This window comes from Bombina bombina, chromosome 7 (assembly GCF_027579735.1).
Source record: "Bombina bombina isolate aBomBom1 chromosome 7, aBomBom1.pri, whole genome shotgun sequence".
In the NCBI taxonomy this organism is placed as follows: Eukaryota; Metazoa; Chordata; class Amphibia; order Anura; family Bombinatoridae; genus Bombina; species Bombina bombina.
Genome location: NC_069505.1, coordinates 118,728,356 through 118,747,483, shown reverse-complemented (window position 1 = coordinate 118,747,483; position 19,128 = coordinate 118,728,356). Strand labels below are relative to the sequence as shown.

General features: G+C 42.9%; 1 protein-coding gene across 1 annotated transcript in view; it reads left to right on the top strand.

Annotated features, from left to right (window-relative positions):
• Nucleotides 1-19,128, top strand: part of NUP160 (nucleoporin 160) — a gene marked incomplete in the record, with an annotated part of 310,239 nt that overhangs the window by 64,373 nt on the left and 226,738 nt on the right. Inside the window, 2 exon segments of the mRNA XM_053689299.1 lie at nt 11,190-11,350; nt 11,434-11,567. Of these exon segments, the coding sequence (XP_053545274.1) occupies nt 11,190-11,350; nt 11,434-11,567 (295 nt within the window).

Sequence of the window (19,128 nt, the reverse complement as noted above, 5' to 3'; positions counted from 1 at the left end):
TATGATCAGTCATTTTTCTAACAAGACCATGTAATGCTAGAAGACTGTCAGAAATTCCCACTGGGATTGGTAAGCCATTTTTTTCTAATAGACTCTGTATAAAATGATGGCTTATATTTAGGGCTCTATGCTGGTTGACACTATTGTGGGCTTTAAAATCGATTGCTTTTTAGCATGTTTTTCACTATAAATAAGGTGTTTTTTCAGACTTTAAAACACTTTTGGGGTTTAATTTCGGCCTGGCACTTATTTGGACACCTAAATCTAGTCAGAAAGGCCCCTCCACTCTAGAATGAAGAGGGAGGAGGCCTAATTTTTAGGCCTAAATTGTGCAGTTGTTTTTGCCTAGGCAATCCATGCAGCTTCATGTGGGGAGTCAAGAGGCATCATAAAAGACTCCAGGGAGGCTTATTTCCTGCTAAAATAATCCCTAATGAAGGTAAAAGACTACAGTGAAAACTGTGGCTAGTACTGTAGTGTGTTAACTGGTTAATAACTGTTATTAGCTCCGGTTTGGGCATTAAGGGGTTAATTGATCTGAAAATTTGTGTGCAATCTTTTCAAAGCAATAAGACTCTGTGGTGAAAATGTCATTAAAATCGGATGTTTATTTCATGTTTTTTTGATATTTCAGTAAAAAAGTGTGCTTTTTTATTATTTAAAGAGACAGTAACGTTTTTGTCAAAAATAATTTTTATTGCATCATAGTTCTGTTTAAGTCTGTTAAACATGTCTGAGTCTTCAGATAGCCTATGTTCTGTATGTCCAAAGGCCAAGGTGGTTCCCCCATTAAATTTATGTGTGAAGTGTGCCATAGCGTCCAAACAGCTTAAAAAAAAACCTGCTGCTGCTACCAAGACAGCATGAAGGGGTAGCCCCCGATCCGGGACCGGATCTAGTAGGGGGCAGATTTTCTCTCTTTGCTCAGGCCTGGGCAAGAGATGTTCCAGACCCCTGGGCACTAGAAATTGTCTCTCAGGGGTATCTTCTAGAATCAAGGACCTTCCTCCAAGGGGAAGGTTCCACTTGTCTCGCTCATCTTTAGACCAGATAGAGAGTCAGGCATTCTTACATTGCGTAGAGTACCTTTTAAAAATGGGAGTGATAAACCCAGTTCCAACAGCAGAACAAGGACTGGGATTTTACTCAAACCTGTTTGTAGTTCCCAAAAAGGAAGGAACTTTCAGGCCAATTCTGGATTTAAAGATCCTAGACCAATTACTCAGTTCCATCATTCTAAATGGAAACCATTCGGATTACCAGTTCGTGGCTCTTCCCTTCGGAGTGGCCACTGCTCCGAGAATTTTCACAAAGGTGCTAGGGTCTCTTCTAGCGGTGCTAAGGCCAAGGGGCATTGCAGTAGCACCTTAACTAGACGACATTTAATACAGGCGTCGTCTTTTCACAAAGCAAGGGCTCATACGGACATTGTTCTAGCCTTTCTAAGGTCTCACGGGTGGAAGGTGAACATAGAAAAAAGTTCTCTGTCCCCGTTCACAAGGGTTCCCTTCCTGGGAACAATAATAGACTCGGTAGAAATGAAAATCTTTCTGACAGAGGTCAGGAAACTAAAACTTTTGAACACTTGTTGAGTTCTTCAATCCATTCCTCAACCCTCCATAGCTCAGTGCATGGAGGTAACAGGACTAATGGTTGCGGCAATGGACGTGGTTCCTTTTGCTCGAATTCATTTAAGACCATTGCAACTGTGCATGCTCAAACAATGAAATGGGATTATGCAGATTTTTCTCCCCAGATTCAGATGGACCAGCAAACCAGAGACTCACTCCTCTGGTGGTTGTCTCAGGATCACCTATCTCAGGGATCATTGTCACGACCGACGCCAGCCTCTTAGGCTGGGGCGCGGTCTGGAAGTCCCTGAAGATTCAGGGTCTATGGTCTCGGGAAGAATTTCTTCTCCCAATAAACATTTTGGAATTGAGAGCGATATTCAATGTGCTCCAGGCATGGCCTCAACTAGCGGAGGCCAAATTCATCAGTTTTCAGTCGGACAACTTGACGACTGTTGCGTACATCAATCATCAGGGGGGAACAAAGAGTTCCCTGGCGATGAGGGAGGTATCCAAGATCATCAAATGGGCAGAGGATCACTCCTGCCATCTATCAGCAATTCACATCCCAGGAGTGGAGAACTGGGAAGCGGATTATCTGAGTCTTCAGACTTTCCATCCGGGGGAGTGGGAACTCCACCCGGAGGTTTTTTGCTCAGCTGACCCAGCTATGGGGCATTACAGATCTGGATCTGATGGCGTCACGTCAGAACTTCAAAGTTACACGTTACGGGTCCAGGTCCAGGGATCCCAAGGCGACATTGGTAGATACCTTAGTAGCGCCTTGGTCGTTCAATCTAGCTTATGTCTTTCCACCGTTTCCCCTTCTCCCCCGGCTAGTAGCCAGGATCAAGCAGGAGAAGGCTTCAGTAATTCTAATAGCTCCTGCGTGACCACGCAGTACTTGGTATGCAGACCTGGTGAATATGTCATCGGTTCCACCATGGAAGCTGCCTTTGAGGCAAGACCTTCTAATTCAAGGTCGATTCGAACATCCAAACCTAGTTTCTCTGCAACTGACTGCTTGGAGATTGAACGCTTGATTCTAGCTAAACGTGGGTTTTCGGAATCAGTTATAGATACTCTGATCCAGGCCAGAAAGCCTGTCACCAGGAAAATTTACCATAAGATATGGCGGAAATATCTTGCTGGTGCGAATCCAAGGGTTACTCATGGAGTAAGATTAGGATTCCAAGGATACTATCTTTTCTCCAAGAAGGATTGGAGAAAGGTCTGTCAGCTAGTTCTTTTAAGGGACAGATATCTGCTCTGTCTGTTTGGTTACACAAGTGTCTTGCAGCCATGCCAGATATTCAGGGTTTGTACAGGCTTTAGTCAGAATCAAGCCTGTCTACAGACCTGTGGCTCCTCCATGGAGTCTAAATTTAGTTCTTTCAGTTCTTCAAGGGGTTTCGTTTGAACCTCTACATTCCATAGATATTAAGTTACTATCTTGGAAAGTTTTTTTTTTTTTTTTTTTTTGTAGCTATTTCTTCTGCTAGAAGAGTTTCTGAATTGTCTGCTTTGGAGTGTAATTCACCCTATCTGGTGTTTCATACAGATAAGGTCGTTTTACGTACCAAACCTGGTTTTCTTCCAAAAGTGGTTTCCAATAAGAATATCAACCAGGAAATAGTTGTTCCTTCTCTGTGTCCTAATCCAGTTTCTAACAAGGAACGTCTGTTACACCATCTTGATGGGGTTCGTGCTTTAAAGTTTTATCTAAAAGCAACTAAAGGCTTCAGACAAACATCGTCCTTGTTTGTCGTCTATTCTGGCAAGAGAAGTCAAAAGGCGACTGCGACCTCTCTGTCTTTCTGGCTGAAAAGCATCATCCGGTTGGCTTATGAGACTGCTGGAAGGCAGCCTCCTGAACGAATTACAGCTCACTCTACTAGAGCTGTGGCTTACACATGGGCTTCCAAGAATGAGGCTTCTGTTGAACAGATTTGTAAGGCAGCGACTTGGTCTTCACTGCATACGTTTGCCAAATTTTACAAATTCATTACTTTTGCTTCTTCGGAGGCTATTTTTGGGAGAAAGGTTTTGCAAGCAGTGGTGCCTTCCGTTAAGGTTACCTGACTTGCTCCCTCCCTTCATCCGTGTCCTAAAGCTTTGGTATTGGTTCCCACAAGTAAGGATGAAGCCGTGGACCGGATACACCAATGTAGGAGAAAACAGAATTTGTTTACCTGATAAATTTCTTTCTCCTACGGTGTATCTGGTCCACGGCCCGCCCTGGCATTTTGGTCAGGTTTAAATTTATTTTTTGTAAACTACAGTCACCACTGCACCTTATGGTTCTCCTTTTTCTCCTAACCGTCGGTCGAATGACTGGGGGGGCGGAGCCTGAGGGGAGCTATATGGACAGCTCTGCTGTGTGCTCTCTTTGCCACTTCCTGTAGGGGAAGAGAATATCCCACAAGTAAGGATGAAGCCGTGGACCGGATACACCGTAGGAGAAAGAAATTTATCAGGTAAACATAAATTCTGTTTTTTCTGTATATACATCGTCCCTTGGAAAACTTCTATCATTCTCTGGGTACAGTACTATTTGTATTCTCATACACAAATCTATTGTTTCTCTCCTAATAGCTCTCCCTGTTGACTCAACTAGATTACCAATTGTGTCTCTGCAATTTCCTCTTGGATGTCTTCACACTACCTCCAATACAATCTGTAGAAGACTGAGCTTCTCATTTTTTTCCACTTTCCCTTAGTTACCCCATACCTGACATTCCTGTAGGAGTTACTGTACTCAAAACATCATCCCAGATCCGCTGTATTTGTGTCCCACTAGATTCAGAACTCTCATTCTCTCCCCATATACAAGAGCTTACCAAATACTGCCATGCACACCTTCACAGTTTTCTCTAGAATCCCCCATTTATTACCCAAGAAACTACAAAAATACCAGTTAATTCCCTCATTATGTCACATATTAACTACTGCAACCCACTCCTAAATAGCCGTTAAAAATTCCATCTGTCATGAGTGCTTCAGCTAGACTCATCCACCTAAGTCTCTGATCTACATCAGCTTCCCCACTCTGGCAGTCCCTACTGGTTCCCCATACACTTTAGGTTTAATATTTGAAGTGTATTCTAATCTCAAAAACCTCCCTCCCTCCCAACTATATTTCCTCACTCATCCCCCTGACCTATTTTTCTCCACTCCTATTATTTCTATTTCCCTCTCTTGTTTCCAACACTTTGTATGCTCTAGACTGTCTCCAATTTTGTATACTTTCAGGTGCTCTTTGTTAACCCACCTATTTTAAAAGGCTTACCATCTCTCTTCTGTATTTCTCCAACATAGGTGTGTCCGGTCCACGGCGTCATCCTTACTTGTGGGATATTCTCTTCCCCAACAGGAAATGGCAAAGAGCCCAGCAAAGCTGGTCACATGATCCCCCCTAGGCTCCGCCTTCCCCAGTCATTCTCTTTGCCGTTGTACAGGCAACATCTCCACGGAGATGGCTTAGAGTTTTTTGGTGTTTAAATGTAGTTTTTATTCTTCAATCAAGAGTTTGTTATTTTAAAATAGTGCTGGTATGTACTATTTACTCTGAAACAGAAAGGAGATGAAGATTTCTGTTTGTAAGAGGAAGATGATTTTAGCAACCGTTACTAAAATCGATGGCTGTTTCCACACAGGACTGTTGAGATGAAGTAACTTCAGTTGGGGGGAACAGTGTGCAGACTTTTGCTGCTTGAAGTATGACACATTTCTAACAAGACTTGGTAATGCTGGAAGCTGTCATTTTCCCTATGGGATCCGGTAAGCCATTTTAATAACAAGTTATAAAGGGCTTCACAAGGGCTTTAAAGACTGGTAGACATTTTTCTGGGCTAAAACGTTTGTTTTATAAACATGTTTAATGGTTTATTACTTTGAGGAGTTAATTTTATCTTGGGAATTTTGATAAAAAAGACTGCAGGCACTGTATTGGACACCTTTTTCACTGGGGGCCTTCTCTAGTCATAGGCAGAGCCTCAGTTTCGCGCCACTAATGCGCAGTTGTTTTTTGGGAAGCAAAGCATGCAGATGCATGTGTAAGGAGCTCTGATACACTGAAAAAGCGTGCTGAAGGCGTCATTTGGTATCGTATTCCCCTCTGGGCTTGGTTGGGTCTCAGCAAAGCAGATACCAGGGACTGTATAGGGGTTAAATGTAAAAACGGCTCCGGTTCCGTTATTTTAAGAGTTAAAACTTTCAAATTTGGTGTGCAATACTTTTAAGGCTTTATGACACTGTGGTGAAATTTTGGTGAATTTTGGACAATTCCTTCATACTTTTTCGCATATTCAGTAATAAAGTGTGTTCAGTTTAAAATTTAAAGTGACAGTAACGGTTTTATTTTAAAACGTTTTTTGTACTTTGTTATCAAGTTTATGCCTGTTTATCATGTCTGTACCATCAGATAGACTATGTTCTGTATGTCAGGAAGCCAAAGTTCCTTCTCATTTAAATAGATGTGATGCATGTGATAGTGAAAATGATGCCCAAGATGATTCCTCTAGTGAGGGGAGTAAGCATGGTACTGCATCATCCCCTTATGTGTCTACACCAGTCTTGCCCACACAAGAGGCCCCTAGTACATCTAGTGCGCCAATTCTTCTTACTATGCAACACTTAACGGCTGTAATGGATAATTCTATTAAAAACATTTTAGCCAAAATGCCCACTTATCAGCGAAAGCGCGACTGCTCTGTTTTAGATACTGAAGAGCATGAGGGCGCCGATGATAATGGTTCTGACATGCCCTTACTCCAGTCTGAAGGGGCTAGGGAGGTTTTGTCTGAGGGAGAAATTTCAGATTCAGGAAAAATTTCTCAACAAGCTGAACCTGATGTTATTACGTTCAAATTTAAATTGGAACATCTCCGCGCTCTGCTTAAGGAGGTGTTATCTACCCTGGATGATTGTGACAATTTGGTCATTCCAGAGAAATTATGTAAGATGGACAAGTTCCTAGAGGTCCCGGTGCCCCCCGAAGCTTTTCCTATACCCAAGCGGGTGGCGGATATTGTAAACAAAGAATGGGAGAGGCCCGGCATACCTTTTTGTTCCTCCCCCTATATTTAAGAAATTGTTTCCTATAGTCGACCCCAGAAAGGACTTATGGCAGACAGTCCCTAAGGTCGAGGGGGCGGTCTCTACTTTAAACAAACGCACTACTATCCCTATAGAGGATAGTTGTGCTTTCAAAGATCCTATGGATAAAAAGTTAGGTTTGCTTAAAAAGATGTTTGTTCAGCAAGGTTACCTTCTACAGCCAATTTCATGCATTGTTCCTGTTACTACAGCAGCGTGTTTCTGGTTTGATGAACTAGAAAAGTCGCTAGATAAGGATACCTCTTATGAGGAGATTATGGACAGAATTCGTGCTCTTAAATTGGCTAATTCTTTTACTCTAGACGCTACCCTGCAATTAGCTAGATTGGCGGCGAAAAATTCAGGGTTTGCTATTGTGGCGCGCAGAGCGCTTTGGCTAAAGTCTTGGTCAGCGGATGCGTCATCCAAGAACAAATTGCTTAATATTCCTTTCAAGGGGAAAACGCTGTTTGGCCCTGACTTGAAAGAGATTATTTCAGATATCACTGGGGGAAAGGGCCATGCCCTTCCTCAGGATAGGTCTTTCAAGGCTAAAAATAAGCCTAATTTTCGTCCCTTTCGTAGAAACGGACCAGCTTCAAGTTCTACACCCTCTAAGCAAGAGGGTAATACGTCTCAGGCCAAGCCAGCCTGGAGGCCAATGCAAGGCTGGAACAAAGGTAAGCAGGCCAAGAAACCTGCTACTGCTACAAAGACAGCATGAGATGTTGGCCCCCGATCCGGGACCGGATCTGGTGGGGGGCAGACTTTCTCTCTTTGCTCAGGCGTGGGCAAGAGATGTTCTGGATCCTTGGGCCCTAGAAATAGTCTCCCAAGGTTATCTTCTGGAATTCAAGGAGCTACCCCCAAGGGGAAGGTTCCACAGGTCTCAATTGTCTTCAGACCTCATAAAAAAACAGGCATTCTTACATTGTGTAGAAGACCTGTTAAAAATGGGAGTGATTCATCCTGTTCCATTAAAGGAACAAGGGATGGGGTTCTACTCCAATCTGTTCATAGTTCCCAAAAAAGAGGGAACATTCAGACCAATCTTGGATCTCAAGATCTTAAACAAATTTCTCAGGGTTCCATCGTTCAAAATGGAAACCATTCGAACAATTCTTCCTACCATCCAGGAAGGTCAATTCATGACCACGGTGGATTTAAAGGATGCGTATCTACATATTCCTATCCACAAGGAACATCATCAGTTCCTAAGGTTTGCCTTTCTGGACAAACATTACCAGTTTGTGGCACTTCCATTCGGATTAGCCACTGCCCCAAGAATTTTCACAAAGGTACTAGGGTCCCTTCTAGCGGTGCTAAGACCGAGGGGCATTGCAGTAGTACCTTACTTGGACGACATTCTGATTCAAGCGTCGTCCCTGCCACAAGCAAAGGCTCATACGGACATTGTCCTAGCCTTTCTCAGATCTCACGGGTGGAAGGTGAACGTAGAGAAAAGTTCTCTATCTCCGTCAACAAGAGTCCCCTTCTTGGGAACAATAATAGACTCCTTAGAAATGAGGATTTTTCTGACAGAAGCCAGAAAATCAAAACTTCTAAACTCTTGTCAAGTACTTCATTCTGTTCTTCTTCCTTCCATAGCGCAGTGCATGGAAGTAATAGGTTTGATGGTTGCGGCAATGGACATAGTTCCTTTTGCGCGAATTCATCTAAGACCATTACAACTGTGCATGCTCAGACAGTGGAATGGGGATTATACAGACTTGTCTCCAACGATTCAAGTAGATCAGAGGACCAGAGATTCACTCCGTTGGTGGCTGACCCTGGACAACCTGTCACAAGGGATGAGCTTCCGCAGACCAGAGTGGGTCATTGTCACGACCGACGCCAGTCTGGTGGGCTGGGGCGCGGTCTGGGAACCCCTGAAAACTCAGGGTCTTTGGTCTCGGGAAGAATCTCTTCTACCGATAAACATTCTGGAACTAAGAGCGATATTCAATGCTCTCAAGGCTTGGCCTCAGCTAGCAAAGGCCAAATTCATAAGGTTTCAATCAGACAACATGACGACTGTTGCGTATATCAACCATCAGGGGGGAACAAGGAGTTCCCTGGCGATGGAAGAAGTGACCAAGATAATTCAATGGGCGGAGACTCACTCCTGCCACTTGTCTGCAATCCACATCCCAGGAGTGGAAAATTGGGAAGCGGATTTTCTGAGTCGTCAGACATTTCATCCGGGGGAGTGGGAACTCCATCCGGAAATCTTTGCCCAAATAACTCAATTATGGGGCATCCCAGACATGGATCTGATGGCTTCTCGCCAGAACTTCAAGGTTCCTTACTACGGGTCCAGATCCAGGGATCCCAAGGCGGCTCTAGTGGATGCACTAGTAGCGCCTTGGACCTTCAACCTAGCTTATGTGTTCCCACCGTTTCCTCTCATTCCCAGGCTGGTAGCCAGGATCAAACAGGAGAGGGTATTGGTGATCTTGATAGCTCCTGCGTGGCCACGCAGGACTTGGTATGCAGACCTGGTGAATATGTCATCAGCTCCACCATGGAAGCTACCTCTGAGACAGGACCTTCTTGTTCAAGGTCCGTTCGAACATCCGAATCTGGCCTCACTCCAACTGACTGCTTGGAGATTGAACGCTTGATTTTATCAAAGCGAGGGTTCTCAGATTCTGTCATTGATACTCTTGTTCAGGCTAGAAAGCCTGTAACTAGAAAAATCTACCATAAAATATGGAAAAGATATATCTGTTGGTGTGAATCTAAAGGATTCCCATGGAACAAGATAAAAATCCCTAGGATTCTATCCTTTCTTCAAGAAGGTTTGGAGAAAGGATTGTCTGCAAGTTCTTTGAAGGGACAGATTTCTGCTTTATCTGTTTTACTTCATAAAAAGCTGGCGGCTGTGCCAGACGTTCAAGCTTTTGTTCAGGCTCTGGTCAGAATCAAGCCTGTTTACAAAAATTTGACTCCTCCCTGGAGTCTCAATCTAGTTCTTTCAGTTCTTCAGGGGATTCCGTTTGAACCCCTACATTCCGTTGATATAAAGTTATTATCTTGGAAAGTTTTGTTTTTGGTTGCAATTTCTTCTGCAAGAAGAGTTTCAGAGTTATCTGCTCTGCAGTGTTCTCCTCCATATCTGGTGTTCCATGCAGATAAGGTGGTTTTGCGTACTAAACCTGGTTTTCTTCCGAAAGTTGTTTCTAACAACAATATTAACCAGGAGATAGTCGTGCCTTCTTTGTGTCCTAATCCAGTTTCAAAGAAGGAACGTTTATTGCACAACTTGGATGTAGTTCGTGCTCTCAAATTTTACTTAGCAGCTACTAAGGATTTCAGACAAACATCTTCTTTGTTTGTTGTTTATTCTGGTAAAAGGAGAGGTCAAAAAGCAACTTCTACCTCTCTCTCTTTCTGGCTTAAAAGCATTATCCGATTGGCTTATGAGACTGCCGGACGGCAGCCTCCTGAAAGAATCACAGCTCACTCCACTAGGGCTGTGGCTTCCACATGGGCCTTCAAGAACGAGGCTTCTGTTGATCAGATATGTAAGGCAGCGACTTGGTCTTCACTGCACACTTTTACCAAATTCTACAAATTTGATACTTTTGCTTCATCTGAGGCTATTTTTGGGAGAAAGGTTTTGCAAGCCGTGGTGCCTTCCATCTAGGCGACCTGATTTGTTCCCTCCCATCATCCGTGTCCTAAAGCTTTGGTATTGGTTCCCACAAGTAAGGATGACGCCGTGGACCGGACACACCTATGTTGGAGAAAACAGAATTTATGCTTACCTGATAAATTACTTTCTCCAACGGTGTGTCCGGTCCACGGCCCGCCCTGGTTTTTTAATCAGGTCTGATGAATTATTTTCTCTAACTACAGTCACCACGGTATCATATGATTTCTCCTATGCATATTCCTCCTTTACGTCGGTCGAATGACTGGGGAAGGCGGAGCCTAGGGGGGATCATGTGACCAGCTTTGCTGGGCTCTTTGCCATTTCCTGTTGGGGAAGAGAATATCCCACAAGTAAGGATGATGCCGTGGACCGGACACACCGTTGGAGAAAGTAATTTATCAGGTAAGCATAAATTCTGTTTTTATCTTAACCAAAAAAAATCTTGAATTCTCTTGTCTCGCTGCTGCAACTACAATCCACGTGACAAGCTACCCCAAATCTCATGTCTCTGCACCCTAAACCCTTAGACTGTAAGCTCTAAGGAGAAGGGTCCTCCCTCGCCGTACTTATATTGGTTTAGTTTCTGTATCTTAATGCAAATCTTTGTCATTGTATACCCCCTACTTTTGTACTCGGTGCTACAGAATTGTGTGGTTTAATAAAAGATGATGATGATGATAGGATTTTACTTCTTAACTTATTAGATTCACTGAATCTTATAGAATTTTCTTTGAAAAAACTTGATTCTGAAATCCTGATATTACATAACTTCTGGGTTGTTGGCAAATATTTGCCTTGGGAGTTCTCAATATCTTAGATTGTTCCTTTCTATATTTGTAGCTGATGTTCTTTTTTTGTCACAGGTCAGCCTCTGAATGTCCGTATGAATCTGTCTACTCTCTTCGGAAGCGCCACAGCAGCTAGTGTGGTGTGTCAAGCAGTTTGCAAAATCTCCATGACACGATTCTTAATTTGCAGAGATTTGCTGATTCTGCAGCATCTTCTCCTGAGACTAGGAGATATGGTAAGTCATTTTTCCCTGTGCAATAAAATACTTGCAAGCGTTCTTTGTACCCTAAAAATATGGACCTTGTTTTTCTTTCTTAGGCTTTTACTGGAGGAGGGCAGTTGCTTCAGTCTCAACAGGATCTTATACCACGCACTTCACATATGCTTCTGTCCTACTATGTCATTCGATGGGGAAGCCAGTGTTTGGCTTCTGCGGTTCCTGTTGATATGCTGTAAGTTTGTAACACAAATAGAAACATTACCATCATACACAATGATATCAATCTCAGGTACTTGTTGGAGTGTGGTAGTATAGTTTACAAAGTTATGACTTGCATTCAGTATTTCTTAGGGACTGGCCAGGTTTTGTTTAACCTTTTACTGACGTTTGGACGTTCCATGCTGTTCTAACTGCGCTGGGCTTTAGCGCCGTTAGGCTGACCTGAAGTCAATGGCCCTTACTGAATGATGGGTGTGCCTAGCGTAGGCTCGCCCCCTGATCTGATCCCATCATTGAAATCTCGCAATCGCATGCACGTTTGCGAGATTTCAATTTGAAAGGATTAAATTGGGCTTTATTTTTTTTTTTGTTTTTAGCTATCTTTAGATTCTCACTTTATTGCAGACATCTGACTGAAATTCTTTGTAAAATAGATGCTATTTCTTCTGTTATGTGTGATCAGTCCACGGGTCATCATTACTTCTGGGATATAACTCCTCCCCAACAGGAAATGCAAGAGGATTCACCCAGCAGAGCTGCATATAGCTCCTCCCCTCTACGTCAGTCCCAGTCATTCTCTTGCACCCAACGACTAGATAGGATGTGTGAGAGGACTATGGTGATTATACTTAGTTTTTATGACTTCAATCAAAAGTTTGTTATTTTAAAATAGCACCGGAGCGTGTTATTACTTCTCTGGCAGAGTTTGAGGAAGAATCTGTCAGAGTTTTTTTACTATGATTTTAACCGGAGTAGTTAAGATCATATTGCTGTTCTCGGCCATCTGAGGGAGGTAAAGGCTTCAGATCAGGGGACAGCGGGCAGATGAATCTGCATTGAGGTATGTAGCAGTTTTTATTTTCTGAATGGAATTGATGAGAAAATCCTGCCATACCGTTAAAATGACATGTATGTATACACTTCAGTATTCTGGGGATGGTATTTCACCGGAACTACTCTGTTAAAGGTCACTAATCCTTTTTAATAACTATTTATCATGTTAAACGTTTTTGCTGGAATGTAGAATCGTTTACATTGCTGAGGTACTGTGTGAATAAATATTTGGGCATTATTTTCCACTTGGCAGTTTTTTTGCTTTAATTGTGACAGTTTCGTTTCTCTTCACTGCTGTGTGGGAGAGGGAGGGGCCGTTTTTGGCGCTCTTTGCTACGCATCAAAAAATACCAGTCAGTTACTTTTATATTTCCTGCATGATCCGGTTCATCTCTGATAGATCTCAGGGGTCCTCAAACTTCTTTGAAGGGAGGTAAATTCTCTCAGCAGAGCTGTGAGAATTCTTATAGTGACTGTGAATAAAAACGTTGCTTTGTATGTTTTATGTCAAATTTAATTATTGTTATTTTACTAATGGGAACAAACCTTTGCTAAAAGTTTTGTTGTTTTAAAGTTTGATGCTATAACTGTTTTTCAGTTCATTATTTCAACTGTCATTTAATCGTTAGTACCTCTTTGAGGCACAGTACGTTTTTTGCTAAAAAAGATTATAACCAAGTTGTAAGTTTTTTGCTAGTGTGTTAAACATGCCTGACTCAGAGGAAGATATCTGTGTCATTTGTTCCAATGCCAAGGTGGAGCCCAATAGAAATTTATGTACTAACTGTATTGATGCTACTTTAAATAAAAGTCAATCTGTACAATGTGAACAAATTTCACCAAACAGCGAGGGGAGAGTTATGCCGACTAACTCGCCTCACGCGGCAGTACCTGCATCTCCCGCCCGGGAGGTGCGTGATATTTTGGCGCCTAGTACATCTGGGCGGCCATTACAGATAACATTACAAGATATGGCTACTGTTATGACTGAAGTTTTGTCTAAATTACCAGAACTAAGAGGCAAGCGTGATCACTCTGGGGTGAGAACAGAGTGCGCTGACAATGCTAGGGCCATGTCTGATACTGCGTCACAGCTCGCAGAGCATGAGGACGGAGAGCTTCATTCTGTGGGTGACGGTTCTGATCCAAACAGATTGGACTCAGATATTTCAAATTTTAAATTTAAATTGGAGAACCTCCGTGTATTACTAGGGGAGGTCTTAGCAGCTCTCAACGATTGTAACACCGTTGCAATACCAGAGAAACTGTGTAGGTTGGATAAATACTTTGCGGTACCGGCGAGTACTGACGTTTTTCCTATACCTAAGAGACTAACTGAAATTGTTACTAAGGAGTGGGATAGACCCGGTGTGCCGTTCTCACCCCCTCCAATATTTAGAAAGATGTTTCCAATAGACGCCACCACTCGGGACTTATGGCAAACGGTCCCCAAGGTGGAGGGAGCAGTTTCTACTTTAGCTAAGCGTACCACTATCCCGGTGGAGGATAGCTGTGCTTTCTCAGATCCAATGGATAAAAAATTAGAGGGTTACCTTAAGAAAATGTTTGTTCAACAAGGTTTTATATTACAACCCCTTGCATGTATCGCGCCGATTACGGCTGCGGCAGCATTTTGGATTGAGTCGCTTGAAGAGAACCTTAGTTCATCTACGCTAGACGACATTACGGACAGGCTTAGAGTCCTTAAACTAGCTAATTCCTTCATTTCGGAGGCCGTAGTACATTTAACCAAACTTACGGCTAAGAACTCAGGATTCGCCATACAGGCACGTAGGGCGCTGTGGCTAAAATCCTGGTCAGCTGATGTTACTTCTAAGTCCAAATTACTTAATATACCTTTCAAGGGGCAGTCTTTATTTGGGCCCGGTTTGAAAGAGATTATCGCTGACATTACAGGAGGTAAGGGCCACGCCCTACCTCAAGACAAAGCCAAAGCTAAGGCTAGACAGTCTAATTTTCGTCCCTTTCGGAACTTCAAAACAGGAGCAGCATCAACCTCCACTGCACCAAAACAGGAAGGAGCTGTTGCTCGTTACAGGCAAGGCTGGAAGCCTAACCAGTCCTGGAACAAGAGCAAGCAGGCCAGGAAACCTGCTGCTGCCCCAAAGACAGCATGAACCGAGAGCCCCCGATCCGGGACCGGATCTAGTGGGGGGCAGACTCTCTCTCTTCGCCCAGGCCTGGGCAAGAGATGTTCAGGATCCCTGGGCACTAGAGATCATATCTCAGGGATACCTTCTAGACTTCAAATTATCTCCCCCAAGAGGGAGATTTCATCTGTCAAGGTTGTCAACAAACCAGATAAAGAAAGAAGCGTTTCTACGCTGCGTACAAGATCTGTTAATAATGGGAGTGATCCATCCGGTTCCGCGGTCGGAACAAGGACAAGGGTTCTACTCAAACCTGTTTGTGGTTCCCAAAAAAGAGGGAACTTTCAGGCCAATCTTAGATTTAAAGATTCTAAACAAATTCCTAAGAGTTCCATCGTTCAAAATGGAAACTATTCGGACAATCTTACCCATGATCCAAGAGGGTCAGTACATGACCACAGTGGATTTAAAGGATGCTTACCTTCACATACCGATCCACAAAGATCATCACCGGTATCTAAGGTTTGCCTTCTTAGACAGGCACTACCAGTTTGTAGCTCTTCCATTCGGATTGGCTACGGCTCCAAGAATCTTCACAAAGGTTCTGGGTGCCCTTCTGGCGGTACTAAGACCGCGAGGGATTTCGGTAGCTCCATACCTAGACGACATTCTAATACAAGCTTCAAGCTTTCAAACTGCCAAGTCTCATACAGAGTTAGTTCTGGCATTTCTAAGGTCGCATGGATGGAAAGTGAACGGAAAGAAGAGTTCTCTTTTTCCTCTCACAAGAGTTCCATTCTTGGGGACTCTTATAGATTCTGTAGAAATGAAGATTTACCTGACAGAGGACAGGTTAACAAAGCTTCAAAATGCATGCCGTGTCCTTCATTCCATTCAACACCCGTCAGTAGCTCAATGCATGGAGGTGATCGGCTTAATGGTAGCGGCAATGGACATAGTACCTTTTGCACGCCTACACCTCAGACCTCTGCAATTATGCATGCTAAGTCAGTGGAATGGGGATTACTCAGATTTGTCCCCTACTCTGAATCTGAATCAAGAGACCAGAAATTCTCTTCTATGGTGGCTTCATCGGCCACACCTGTCCAGGGGGATGCCATTCAGCAGGCCAGACTGGACAATTGTAACAACAGACGCCAGCCTACTAGGTTGGGGCGCTGTCTGGAATTCTCTGAAGGCTCAGGGACTATGGAATCAGGAGGAGAGTCTCCTTCCAATAAACATCCTGGAATTGAGGGCAGTTCTCAATGCCCTTCTAGCTTGGCCCCAATTAACAACTCGGGGGTTCATCAGGTTTCAGTCGGACAACATCACGACTGTAGCTTACATCAACCATCAAGGAGGGACAAGAAGCTCCCTAGCAATGGTGGAAGTATCAAAGATAATTCGCTGGGCAGAGTCTCACTCTTGCCACCTGTCAGCAATCCACATCCCGGGAGTGGAGAACTGGGAGGCGGATTTCTTGAGTCGCCAGACTTTTCATCCGGGGGAGTGGGAACTTCATCCGGAGGTCTTTGCCCAAATACTTCGACGTTGGGGCAAACCAGAGATAGATCTCATGGCGTCTCGCCAGAACGCCAAACTTCCTCGCTACGGGTCCAGATCCAGGGATCCGGGAGCGGTTCTGATAGATGCTTTGACAGCACCTTGGAACTTCGGGATGGCTTATGTGTTTCCACCCTTTCCGCTGCTTCCTCGATTGATTGCCAAAATCAAGCAGGAGAGAGCATCAGTGATTCTAATAGCGCCTGCATGGCCACGCAGGACTTGGTATGCAGATCTAGTGGACATGTCATCCTGTCCGCCTTGGTCTCTACCTCTAAGACAGGACCTTCTGATACAGGGTCCATTCAAACATCAAAATCTAACTTCTCTGAAGCTGACTGCTTGGAAATTGAACGTTTGATTTTATCAAAACGTGGTTTTTCTGAGTCGGTTATTGATACCCTGATACAGGCTAGGAAGCCTGTTACCAGAAAGATTTACCATAAAATATGGCGTAAATACCTATACTGGTGCGAATCCAAACATTACTCCTGGAGTAAGGTTAGGATCTCTAGGATATTGTCTTTTCTACAAGAAGGGTTAGAAAAGGGTTTATCAGCTAGTTCATTAAAGGGACAGATTTCAGCTCTGTCCATCTTGTTACACAGGCGTCTGTCAGAAAATCCAGACGTCCAGGCTTTTTGTCAGGCTTTGGCTAGGATCAAGCCTGTGTTTAAAGCTGTTGCTCCGCCATGGAGTTTAAACTTAGTTCTTAACGTTTTACAGGGTGTTCCATTTGAACCCCTTCATTCCATTGATATAAAATTGTTATCTTGGAAAGTTCTGTTTTTAATGGCTATTTCCTCGGCTCGAAGAGTCTCTGAGTTATCAGCCTTACATTGTGATTCTCCTTATCTGATTTTTCACTCAGACAAGGTAGTTCTGCGTACTAAACCTGGGTTCTTACCTAAGGTGGTCACTAACAGGAATATCAATCAAGAGATTGTTGTTCCATCCTTGTGTCCAAATCCTTCTTCAAAGAAGGAACGTCTTCTACACAATCTGGATGTAGTTCGTGCCCTCAAGTTCTACTTGCAGGCAACTAAAGATTTTCGCCAAACTTCTTCCCTGTTTGTCGTTTATTCTGGACAGAGGAGAGGTCAAAAAGCTTCTGCTACCTCTCTCTCTTTTTGGCTTCGTAGCATAATACGTTTAGCCTATGAGACTGCTGGTCAGCAGCCTCCTGAAAGAATTACAGCTCACTCCACTAGAGCTGTGGCTTCCACTTGGGCCTTTAAGAATGAGGCCTCTGTTGAACAGATTTGCAAGGCTGCAACTTGGTCTTCGCTTCATACTTTTTCCAAATTTTACAAATTTGACACTTTTGCTTCTTCGGAGGCTATTTTTGGGAGAAAGGTTCTTCAGGCAGTGGTTCCTTCTATATAATGAGCCTGCCTATCCCTCCCGTCATCCGTGTACTTTTGCTTTGGTATTGGTATCCCAGAAGTAATGATGACCCGTGGACTGATCACACATAACAGAAGAAAACATAATTTATGCTTACCTGATAAATTCCTTTCTTCTGTTGTGTGATCAGTCCACGGCCCGCCCTGTTTTAAGGCAGGTAAATATCTTTTAAATTATACTCCAGTCACCACTTCACCCTTGGTTACTCCTTTCTCGTTGATTCTTGGTCGAATGACTGGGACTGACGTAGAGGGGAGGAGCTATATGCAGCTCTGCTGGGTGAATCCTCTTGCATTTCCTGTTGGGGAGGAGTTATATCCCAGAAGTAATGATGACCCGTGGACTGATCACACAACAGAAGAAAGGAATTTATCAGGTAAGCATAAATTATGTTTTCTTTATCTTAAATCACATTTTAAAATTTGACTTTACTGTCCTTTTAAGCAAAGCATGCAATTTTAAACAAGTTTTAAATTTTACTTTGATTGGACTTGCTTTCTCTTTTTTATAATTTGTTTAAAAGTATTCCTTGGTAAGCCTAGGAGCAGCAATGCACTACTGGGACTAGCTGTCGATTGGTGGCTGTATATATATATATGTCTTTTGTCATTGGTTCATCTGATGTGTTCAGCTAGTTCCCAGTAGTGCATTGCAGCTCCTTCAACAAAGGATACCAGGAGAATGAAGCAAATGTAATTATAAAGGTAAATTTGAAAGTTTTTAAAAATTGTATGTTCTGTCTGAACCATGAGAGAAAAAAATGTAGGTTACATATCCATTACTAGACATAATTAAACTTCCATTATGCAATTTTAACGTTTTCCAATTTAATTCCATCATCAAATTGTTCAATCCTTTTTATATGCACACTTTAAGGCACCAGCTCATACTGAGCATGTGCAAGAGTTCAGTGTATACATATGAGTCTGATTACCTGATAACTAGCACATGATACAGGGGACCTACAAATCATATGAAATGTTGAAATTTGTCCCCCCAAAAAATCTGTTGCTTATTTAAAATTTAGTGGAAGAATTATTGCATTGTCTTTTTATGCAATTCTACTGCATTAAATGGTCCTTAACACAAAACCCTATCTTTAAAGGGACATGAAACCCAATGATTCTGATAGTGCATGCAATTTTTAAGAACTTTCCAATTTACTTGTGTGTTCTAATAAGTTTTTCTTTTTATACTGGGTTGAAAAGCTGGAAGGTAAATTCAGGAGCATGCACGTGTCTGCAGCACTAGATGGCAGCTCTATTTCCTGTCGTGTAGTGCTGCAGACGTGCACGCTACCCATCTACATATCTCTTCAACAAAGAGTAACAAGAAAACAAAGCAAATTTGATAATAGAAGTAAATTGGAAAAAAAATTAAAATTGTATTCTGTCATGAGAAAAATGTTTGGTTTCACACAAGCTCTACAAGACTCTACCCTAGTGTTCAAAGTTTCGAGTGCTCCTTAAAGGGATACTAAACACACATTTTTTCTTTTCATGATTCAGATAGGGCATGGAATTTTAAGCAACTTTCTAATTTCCTATTTTTCTTCGTTCTCTTGCTATCTTTATTTAAAAAGCAGGAATGTAATTCTTGGCAGCCAGCCCATTTTAGATTCAGCACCACGGATAGCTCTTGCTTATTTGTGGTTGA